This window comes from Helianthus annuus, chromosome 12 (assembly GCF_002127325.2).
Source record: "Helianthus annuus cultivar XRQ/B chromosome 12, HanXRQr2.0-SUNRISE, whole genome shotgun sequence".
In the NCBI taxonomy this organism is placed as follows: Eukaryota; Viridiplantae; Streptophyta; class Magnoliopsida; order Asterales; family Asteraceae; genus Helianthus; species Helianthus annuus.
In genome coordinates this window covers 152,042,803-152,054,760 of record NC_035444.2, presented here as the reverse complement: position 1 = coordinate 152,054,760, position 11,958 = coordinate 152,042,803, and the positions used below count along the sequence as shown (strand labels likewise).

The following is an 11,958-nucleotide window of genomic DNA, read 5'->3' as shown; positions in this document are numbered from 1 at the left end:
AACCTAAAAAAGAGATTAAAAAAAGAAACAAAAGCCAAAAAAAATAAAAAATACACAATGAATACACATAATTTTAATATTGAAAGTAAATCCATCCATTTATCAATACACACCGAAATTGTTTTCGTTTTGTTACCAAAAGTTGATTTAATTTTTTTTTACAAAATTGTTACTTTTCTTAAAAGTTGTATGTAACCCGTATCTTAATTTTTTAGTTAAAGTATGTAACCCATATCTTTATTTTTAGTTAAAAATTTGAATTTTAGTTGGTAACTTAAAACTTTAACCATTATCTCAACAACCATTAATTCAAAAGTAACATCCACCAAATCTGATGATGAAGATACATAGATCTGATTTTTATTTTCTTCTTGGTTTTGCTCCATTCTTGCCCTAAAAACTTCGATTATAAAGCCGTCGCATGCTTGGGAGAGTAAGAAAGATAGAAAGAAAGTCATCAGGCACAGGGGCTTAGATGGTTTGCTAAACAAACTTGTACATGGTGGTACCGTACCGATAAAAGTGTACCAAAAGGGGTACCGTACCAGTGCTAAAAAAAACAAACTTGTACAGTGCTAAAAAAACAAACTTATACGGATACAAGTACCGTACCAATCTCATCCCTACTTCAAAGTTCCTATCCTCTCAATATATATACTCACTTATTTTGTCTTGTCAAGCCGTAGACGCCCACAACACAACGTTTGTGCCCAACGGAAAACCGACCACCACAACCAAGAACGCCGACCGTCCTTCCACGGAGCTCAATTATCACAAGACCATCAATCATTAGCTTTCCACTCACTTTTTGAGTCGATGTTGCAGTTTGTGTCGATATCTCACAGGCGTACGAGGTATCTTTACATGTAATTGTTATCTTTTAAATCGTTGAGTTAAATGTCTAAATTTTGTTCAATATACTTGATAAAGTTCTGGATGTATTAACCATCTATACTAGTTTAATTGGGCTTTAATATTTTTAAACCAATTGAAATGCTAAGTTCCTGTATAAAAAAATAAACGTACTAAACGTACAAATGGAAGTTTTTGACGGTGGCATTTTAGTAATTAAACATACTCGCACTGTTTGTCTTATTTCCTCCCTTTTTCCACAAAAACCATCATTTCAAAAGATCAAAGCCCTAAAAAACTTCCAAATGCTCTGATTCAAAGTCTCCAAATCTTCAAAATACTCTTCGATTCTACCATTAGTCATGTCTACAAAAGGTAATTTCAACGACAATCAAGCATTTGTAGGGTAATTTTGAATCAGTTTTATGTGTTAATTTGATTGAGTGTACTATTGTTATGTTGTAGGGTAATTTTGTTGAACTTGTAGGGTAATTTTATCAATAATTAATTATCAATAAAAATTGTGTATTTTGTATATTTAGTTTCTATTAAAAGGATGCAACAAACCACTTAAAATCACTTAAAAAATATGCCAATGATGCAACAAACCCTGTTTGCTTTGATGTTGATGAAATTGATGACGGATAAACATTAGCAGGTTAGAAAAGCCTAAATTATGTAGATAAATAATCTATAGCAAATATAACAATTGATGATTTTTTACTCTATGTTGAAACAGAAAATATAGCAAAGAGAAAGAAGGAAGATAGAAAAACACATCTTAAAAGAAAACAAACAACGGTTGCTGTTGCGAAGAACGATGGTGTGAAAGAGAAGGACACTGCAAAAGAAAAGCCTGTTGTGAAAGATAAGGACGCTGCAAAAGAAAAGCCTGTTGTGAAAGAGAAGGACATTGCAAAAGAAAAGGCTGTTATGAAAGAGAAGGACGTTGCAAAAGAAAAGTCTGTTGTGAAAGAAAAGGACACTGCAAAAGAAAAGCTTGTTCTGAAAGAGAAGGACGCTGCAAAAGATAAAAAAGTTTGTGAAAAGGACACTCGTAAAAGAAAGCAATTAGACTCACAAGACCATTTTGAGTCTCCGGTTGAACAATTGAAAACTTCAAAATCTACACCGATAAAGACTGTTGTGAAACAGAAATGTAGTAGGAAAAAAAAGAAAAACATGAAAGATGAGCAAGTTTGTGAAAAGAAGAGTGGCAAAAGAACAGAAGTGGACTCTCAAGACGATTTCGAGTCACCAATTAAAAAAATAAAAGCTGGAAAATCTACGGAGAAAGTCAAAAACAGCAGTAAAAAAACACCTCAAGTAGTGGACTCTCAAGATGATTTTCAATCCCCTATTAAGATCGGAAAAAGAACACCTCAGATAGAATTCCTACCAAGGAACTTTGTAGATTTCACTAGCAATCCCCTACGCATGAAATGCAAGTCATCTGGTCTATTGGATGCTATAAGTTCACTTTCGGATGAACAAAAAAAAGCTGTGATAGAAATGGGGTTTGAAGCTCTACTTTCACTGAAGATAAATTCTGTGCCAACAAGGTTAGGACATTGGTTGGTAATGAACTACGATGAAGACAGACAAGAGATTAATACAGGAAATCATCGTATAAAAATAACTTCAAAGTTAGTAGAAGAATGTCTCGGAATACCAAGGGGTAAGATTGCAGTGCTTGAGAAGAACAAACCTAGAAAAGGTGTTGGTGAGAGAGTTGATGAATTTAAGAATCAATTTGATAACCCAAAAATCCATGTGATAAAAGTTATTGATTTGATCAAAGAATCTTCACAAGCTGGAAAGTTATTCAACACAAACTTTCTTGTTGTGGTGAATACTTTGTTGGGGGAAACAACACAATCATCAACAGTCAACCAGAGGTTTATAATTGGTATTGAAAAAGATTCAGAAATACCAAATATGAACTGGTGTGGCTACATGCTCGAATGTCTAAGAAGATCAAAGAAAAAATGGAAAGGAGGAATTGATCAATTCACTGGCCCAATAATATTACTTGCGGTATGATAATTACTCTACTTATAATTTGTAGCTAATTTAGTTATTTTTTATAACTTATTGAATTTAAAATTTATATTTCGTTAAATTAATGGCAGGTAATATTCGCACATTCATACTTCAAGAGGCATAAAAAATCAGGTTTTAAAGTTGAAACACCAGCAGTGAAGTACATCACAACGGAGCTACTCAACAATTTGCAAAAACATTTCTACAATAATGGCCCATTGACAGACGATGAAGAAACAGATGATGATGTAGAAATGAATGAAAATCCGAAGAACGTTGAATCTGATACTGAAGATAAAAGCAAAAAGAGTGTTCAAGTTTCAAATGTTGAAGAATCTATTGGTGATAATACAACTGAAGAAGGTCGAAATGAACCAAATGATGATATCACCACATCAAGTATGTAATGTCATATTATTACACTATTATGCAATCAAAAGATCAAAAAACTGTTTTAACCATTTGTTGTTTTACTTGTTCTATGTAGTGCCTTATACAAGACTGTCTGACTCAACTTTTGACATCAATAAATTTGGGATTGGAACGTCAACTCAAAAGATTTTCGATTATTGTGCTACACCACAACAATTATCTGGATTATCCTACTTAGGCCCTGATTATAGATCAAATGAAAAGGTAATAATTACTCTACTAACAAAAACTACGCTATCAATTCAAAATAGTTAGTATACTTATATATTTTTTCATTTATTAATCATGTGTAGCAATGGTTGATTACTCTTGAAAACCATATTGAAAAATATGAAGAGTTTAAAGAAGTAATTAATCAAATGGTGAAGGAGGGAAAATCAAAGTTTCCATGGAATCAAAATGTACAAGACATGTGTAAGGAATGGGAAGACAAATTTCCATTGAGTCAAAGTACAAATGATGATACTAACATCATCGATTTGAATGAACCACCTAAAATAACCCCATCAATGGAAAAAGCTGATGATACTAACATCATCGATTTGAATGAACCACCTAAAATAACTCCATCAATGGAAAAAGCTGATGAAGAAGGTACATATTTACACTAGTTTTATAAAATAGTTATCCTACAATTAACATATGTATTATTTGACAAATTTGAAAGTGTCTTCACCGAAGAAGCGGAGGTCGAACAAACAATGAAATCACGTCATGAAGAAAGAAGTCTAAATAATGATAAAAATAAAGATGGTGGGCTAGAAGGTATAATACTCAACTGATAAAGATCATATATTGTTATTTGTTATAATTCTGATAATTACCCTAGACATTGCTATAATTACTCTACTGATAAGATCAAATGTTGTTATTTGTTATAATTCTGATAATTACCCTACACATTGAAATAATTACTCTACTAATAAAATTAATTGTTATTTGTTATAATTCTGATAATTACCCTACAAATTGAAATTATTACTCTTCTTATAAGATCAACTGTTGTTATTTGTTTTAGTTCTGATAATTGATCTACTGATAAGATCAAATATTGTTATTTGTTATAATTCTGTTAATTACCCTAGACATTGCTATAATTACTCTACTAATAAGATCAAATACTGTTATGTGTTATAATTCTGATAATTACCCTACACATTGAAATAATTACCCTACTTACAAAATAAAATTATATTTGAAATAAAGGTGACATTGCTAAAAACGATCAACCAGAACAAGGGATGCTTCGTTGGGATTCAATAAGTTTTCTACTTTAAAGGATCAATGGAAAGTAAATCCTCTTGAAGGTGATTCTTCTACAACAAAGAACAAAGATGAAAACGAAAACAAGATACAGTCAATTCTCAACACATTTCCATTTCTTCAAGTACCCATCACCCAAGAAACAACTGAAACCCACACTACCCCTGCACAAACAAAAGAAAAGAGAATATCTAAGCCAACTTCTGCATATAAATCGCCTTAAGTTAACTGGAAAGTTGAACTTGGAACAAAGCTGAGTGATGATGAACAATTGATAGTAGATTACATATTTTCTCCAACAGATGAATTGTAAGTACTATTTTAGTTGTTTGCAAATGTTGTTTATATATCTTATTAATTTTTCTATCTTTTTTAAAACAACAGAAAGTTTGTATACAAGTCAGTTTATGGGACAGATTCAATCAAAGTGGTTTTTGAAGCAATGTTTGATGGTGTAAAAATTACATCCGTCATCATTGACAATTGGGCTGAAGTGCTAAACAATGAAGAAAAAATGAAAAGCCGGTATTCTCTTAGTAGGTTTTTTTGCTCATCGCTTCTATTGGTATGTTTTCAAACTTACTCTTTTATATTTTGTTTTGCTATTATGTAGATTATTTTGTTTTCTGCAAATAATTATTCTGCTGTGGTAGTATTGAAAGCATGAAATTTCATTTGTATACGAATGGGATCAAAATAATGTCGTTTGCTAAATTGATGAGTATCATAGGATTTTTTTAGTCTCAATCTTGTGTTAGAGTTTGTTAAATCATTATGTTAAAATGATTTTACAATATGAAAATGCATAATTACTCTATATTTGGATACAATTACTAAATTGATAGATTCATTGTTATTGTTATATTTAATACAATTACTCTACCTATAGCTATAATTACTCTATTGATAAGAACAACTGTTGTTATTTCTAATAATACTGATAATTACCCTACACATTGATATAATTACTCTACTGATATTATTTCTGCAAAAAATATATATAATTATAGCTATAGGTACTTTTGTAAGTATAAAATTACTCTATAAAATAGCTATAATTACTCTATTGATAGATCAACTGTTGCAAAAACTTTTGATATTGTGAATTTACAGTTAAAGGATCATTATGCACCTACAAGCACCGACGAAGTTCGACTTTTAATGTTCACACAAAACATGGATCAATGGCTTGAACAGTTTAAGGTCAAATCGATAAGAGATTTCGACCTCCTGTTTTTCCCCATTTTAGCTTCAGAACATTATTACGTCATCTGTTTCAATATGAACACTTCTAAAATTGTGTTGATCGATAACATCAAAATGGGTAAAAATTTCCATGATAGATATCAAGGGGTCCCTAATATGCTGGTATGACTAATAATAACTTTACAGTTTTACTAACTTTAGAATTTTGAGAAACTAACATATTTTATTTTTGAAATATTGTAGAGAAATGCATTATGTGACTACCTTGAGTTCAAGAAGATCAGATTCGCCAAAAAACACTAAGAAGGGCAGTCATCAAAAGATTGCAAATGTCATGGAGGACAGAAGAAAACTACATTGACTGTGGCATTTATACAATGCGCCATATGGAAGCTTATTTTGGTGCAGAAAACTGGGATTGCGACTTCTCATCAAATGAGAAATCTCATAAAGATCAAATTTCTGAATTGAGGAAAAAATTCTTGACAAAAATTCTGTTGTCAGAAATCAACAGCTTGAAAGGTAATCTTATGAAGGATGCCCTTGAATATGAGAAAATGGATGATAAAGTTAAGGCAGAACATCAAAAAGATTTGGTGGAAAAGATGCATCAAAGGCAAAAAGACTTTGTTTGAATGTTTGTTTCAATTTGCTGGTCTGAACTCATGTTTAATGTTTGGATTTAACTTCTAGAATTGTCGACTTTTTAATATGTTTGAATACTGTTGAACTTTATTTTAGAATATGGTTTGTTTCACTTTATGCATTATTAAATTGTTGGTATAGATATAATTATGATAATTACACTTCAGATTGATATAATTACTCTATGGATTATGCACCTTTTGTGATTTGTTATAATTCTGATAATTACCCTACATAATTGTATAATTACTCTACTGATAACTACAATAGTTGGTATTGTAATAATTCTGATAATTACCCTACACATTGTTATAATTACTCTACAAATTAAAACAATTGTTATTATTTGTTATAATTGTCATAATAACTCTTGTTCTATGTTCTAATTATGTTAATTACCATACACATTGATATAACTACTCTATGGATAAAATCAACTGTAGGCATTGTTATGATTCTGTTAATTACCCTACATATTCATATAAACCAATAATTACCCTACACATTGAAGAAGAATATTGAACTATAATTCAATATAAAAAAACACTGCAAAATCCAAAAATCCTTAAGATCAATTAAAGTTTACAAAATTTCGAGAATATAAAAAGTTATTTATCCGTAGAAACTGAACCCTCTACAACTGGACGAACAAGTGCACTGCAAGTCGAATATCATGACCAACCATCCCACAAACCTTACATCCTCGACGCCTTTTCCCCTCTCTTTTTTAGATTTAATTCTCCTGTGTGAGCCACGTCCCTTGTTTCTAATACCGGGAGGAAGTTTAACAATTGATGTTGATGGTTGATTATATCCAAGAAGAGAAGCCAGCATATCTTTTTTCTTCAAAACCGGCCCAGTCTTACTACTCTCATCTGCCTTTTGAATCATTCCTTTCAGTTGATCTCTAATCTTGATCAATTCTTCATTATTTGTAAAATATCGATTACAAAGGCATTCACTAGCAAACATAATCTCAAGGACAACCTGATTTGCCTTATCAATGTTGACATTCGAACTATCTTCCGCAAAAAAAGAACAATTGGCTCTATTTGTAACTGCTTCCCTTCTCCAACACCTCAAAATGTACTTTTCTGAATTTCCTCAATTTCAAACATTCGAATGACAAGAAAAACATGTCGACATAATAACCCATATTGCTCAAATCTTTTACAAGAACACGAAGCAGAAAAATCATCATCAACTTTAGCTAATACCTTTCAAAATTAAAAAAAGACGATAATTACCCTACATATGGAAACAATTACTCTACTGGTATATCCTCTGTTGGTGTTATTGTATTTCATAAAATTACCCTACATATATTTACAATTACTCTACTGAGAGAATCACAGTTTGTATTGTTATGAGATTTCATAAAATTACCCTACATATAGATATAATTACTCTACTGATACATATGAAATAAAAAAAAAAGACCTCAAAGAACCCACTTCCATAAGCCGAAATATCTCTAATAAAGAACCTTGCATTCTCTCCTTCTTCTTTGACATTAACTGAAAAACATTTCGCAAAACTAGCAAGGATCTCTTCTTCAACGTAAAAAATATGGCCCTGGTATACAACTTATAAGCATGTACTTCAAGAGGACAATCGGTCCAATAATCAGGTTCAGTATTACGCGTATCATGATCATTTTTTCGATGATTATATCTTGGGAAATTGGCCTGTAATAATCCCATCTAGACCTTATTGACCATTAATAATCCCACCTCAGAATATTCCTCCCACCAGTCCCACCTTTCACCTATTTTTCCTACAATGGTCCCCCGTTAAAAAACTTAACGGAGTTAAGCTTTTTTCCAAATTACAAACAAATTATTTAGGGCTTTTGATTAGAACGATGATACGAGTCCATTGATGTAAAACTTGCCTCTAAACGCTGCTCCAAACGTTGAAAACGGTGCTTCAATTCGGGTATTTAAATTTCCAATTAACCAAAATCAAGTCACTTGGAGCACCATTTGAAGTAAGTTTTACATCAATGGACTCGTATCATCGTTCTGATCAAAAGCCCTAAAAAATCTTTTTGTAATTTGGAAAAAAGCTTAACTCCGTTAACTTTTTTTAACGGGGGACCACAGTAGGAAAAATATGTGAAAGGTGGGACTGGTGAGGGGAATATTATGAGGTGGGATTATTAATGGCCAATAAGATCTAGGTGGGATTATTATAGGCCTATAATAATCCCACCTAGACTTTATTGGTCATTAATAATCCCACCTTAGAATATTCCCCCCATCAGTCCCACCTTTCACCTATTTTTCCTACAATGGTCCCGTCCCCCGTTAAAAAACTTAACGGAGTTAAGCTTTTTTCCAAATTACAACTAGTTTTATTAGGGCTTTTGATCAGAACGATGATACGAGTCCATGGATGTAAAACTTACTTCGAAATTGTGCTCCAAGTGATTTGATTTTGGTTAATTGGAAATTTAAAAACCAGAATTGAAGCACCGTTTTCATCGTTTGGAGCACCGTTTCGAGGCAAGCATTACATCAATGGACTCATATTGTCGTTCTAATCAAAAGCCTTAAAAATATGTTTGTAATTTGGAAAAAAGCTTAACTCCGTTTAGGTTTTTTAACAAGGGACCATTGTAGGAAAAATAGGTGAAAAGTGGGACTGGTGGGGGGAATATTCTGAGGTGAGATTATTAATGGCCAATAAGGTATAGGTGAGATTATTACAAGCCAATTTTTCTTATATCTTTGAGCTTCAATTGCCGTATCAAAATGAGTAAAAAACTCTACAAGAGTCAATTGCGAGTTTAAAACACTTCCAAAAAAATTGATTTTCACTTTCAGACCTTGAAGTAGTACGCATAAGCCCTGACATAGGCTCATCACGATAAAATGCAGGAATCCACATTGATCTTAAGTCAAACATACTTTCTAACCAAATATTCTCTAAAAGACCAAAGTCATGAATTATTTCTTGCCATTCCTTCTCAAACATTTCTGGTTCAATTGCATCTGTCCACACAATATTGCAAACACGTCGTTTAAAAGTATCATCATTGCACAATACATTCCCAACCTGTAAAGAAATAAATGATCAATTAATAATTGCATACTTAATTTTACAAAACAGTTACTTAATTACTCTACATCACTTAATAATTACCCTATGAACATAATTACTTAACACTTCACTCTACTACACAATTTAGATAATTACTCTACAATAATAAATAATTACTCTGCTCATATAAAGCAAGAAATAGATAAATTAATCTATAAAAATTACTCTACATAGTTGAACAAATATCCACATAAAATTAATCTAGTCATAATTACTCTAATTAGATAAAAAACAAGAAGTACTTAATTACTCTACTGATATTCATCATATTAAGCCAAAAACTATAGACATAATTACTTTACTTAAAAAAACAAATACCACATAATTACCCTATAATCATAATTACTCTACACTAAAATTCTACAACCAAAATTACTAAATTACTCTACAATAATAAATATAATTACTCTAAATAAGTTGCTCAAACTAACCTTATCCGCTACTTTCTTCATAATATGCCACATACATAATCGATGTCTACTATCCGTGAAAACAGTTTCAATTGTTGCCTTCATAGCGACATCTTGATCCGTAACTACAACCTTTGGTTGATGACCAAATGCATTCAAAAAACATGTCAATAACCAAACGTAAGATTCGGTAGTTTCTTTTGCAATTAGACCAGCTCCAAGATTGACATTATGAAAATGATTATCAATGCCAGAGAACAGAACAAAAACCATTTTGTATCTGCCCAAAAAAATAAATAGTAAATAAGTAAAAAAAACTAATAATAACATTAAAAATGATTAAAAAATAGACTATAAACTTACTTGTTCATTTTGAAAGTTGCATCAAATGATATTACATCACCAAAAACCGAATAATTCTGTTTAGAAACTTCATCTGCCCAAAATAACCCTGTCAAACAACCATTTGAATCTACAGTATATTCAAATGAAAAATCCCACATATATTCTTTCTTATTGGTCAATCTTTGAACAATCATTTCAGCATCGTATTCTCCAATGAAACAGTTTAAATCTCTTTTAAAATTCTTGCAGTCCACAATAGTTGCACCAACCTCTTCAAAACCACCATATTCGGTCCTCATAATGTGAAATGACTTTACAGGACCTAGGTTTAACGTTGACAAAGAATATATTCTCTTTTGTTTCATAACCGTTAAATTCCTTGATGATGAAACAAATTGCATATCTTCTTGAGAAATCAAAGTATGATTATGTTGTTCTACAAACCTGTATAGATTATATGATTCGCCATCATCAGAAGATAATGCAATATGTGCATGACAACCCATGCGGATAGAGGGCCTATTCCTACCCTTTCTTGGTTTTTTTCCATCTTTAATAACTTCTAGAGCACCATCAAACTTCTTAAATGGCTTATGACCCTTCTTTGAACATGTATAATACTTATATGCAATGAAACCATTTTTTTTCAATTTGAGACCCCTTCCTTACACAAAATCCTCCCTTCTTGGCATAAATTTGATAAAATTCATATGCAGCATCCAAAGATGAGAAAACCATGCCAACAACCGGTGTTATAGAAGAAGGTACACTAGGTTTGAAAGTCCTTTCAACAGAAGGCGACAAACGCTGAAAACCTGAAATTATACCTTCGATTCCAACATCTGAAATTAAAACAAATAAATAATTACACTTTAAAATATAAATTACTATACTGATGTATAATTATGCTACAGATATGCATAAAATTAAAATAATTACACATAAATTACACTACTGATGGAGCAGTCCTACTACTATATAAATTACCCTACACATTGATATAATACTCAAAATTACCCTACAAGTCCTACAAAATTACCCTACAACCACAACAACTATACGCTAAATCAAAATAACACTCAGTCAAAATTACACTACATGTGCACAAAATTACCCCTACAACCACAACACAGTACACTAAATCAATATAACACTCAAAATTATCCTACAGGTACTACTAAATTACCCTACATCATCAACAACAGTACACTAAATCAAAAAAAACACTCAAAATTACCCTAGAGGTGCATTAGATAACAACTCATTCGTAATTACCCTACAATAGAACAAAATTACCCTACAACCACAACACAGTACACTAAATCAATATAACACTCAAAATTACCCTACAAGTCCTACAAAATTACCCTACAGCCAAAACAACTGTACACTAAATCAAAATAACACAAAAAATAACCCCTACAAGTGCATCAGGAAACAACTCATTAAAAATTACCCTACAACCAAAACAACTATACAGTAATTCAAAAATAACACTCAAAAAAACCTTTAGACATAATTACTCTACGTATATAAAAACAAAAACTAAATAAATTACTCTATAAAAATTACTCTACAGATGTAAAATTGCAATACATATGTGAATGTAGGTGTACAAAGAAAAATTACTCTACATATTTCAAAAAAAGAAAAATTA

The 11,958-nt window shown here is 31.4% G+C and overlaps 1 protein-coding gene and 1 long non-coding RNA gene across 2 annotated transcripts; one reads left to right on the top strand and one right to left on the bottom strand.

Moving 5' to 3' along the window:
• Positions 1 to 3,626: 3,626 nt before the first annotated feature.
• Positions 3,627 to 6,491, top strand: LOC110897020. The gene is made up of 4 exons (XR_002568371.1): positions 3,627 to 4,092; positions 4,534 to 4,899; positions 4,975 to 5,155; positions 6,040 to 6,491. It is a non-coding gene; the product is annotated as an uncharacterized LOC110897020 (long non-coding RNA).
• Positions 6,492 to 7,053: 562 nt separating this feature from the next.
• On the bottom strand, positions 7,054 to 10,807 carry LOC110893341 (protein FAR1-RELATED SEQUENCE 5-like). The gene is made up of 7 exons (XM_022140450.1): positions 10,320 to 10,807; positions 9,978 to 10,236; positions 9,354 to 9,501; positions 9,153 to 9,211; positions 7,882 to 8,016; positions 7,532 to 7,658; positions 7,054 to 7,463 (listed from the first exon to the last, which is right to left on the bottom strand). The coding sequence occupies exons 1-7, from the start codon at positions 10,805 to 10,807 to the stop codon at positions 7,054 to 7,056; spliced, it is 1,626 nt and encodes a 541-aa protein (XP_021996142.1).
• Between the last annotated feature and the right edge of the window lie 1,151 nt (positions 10,808 to 11,958).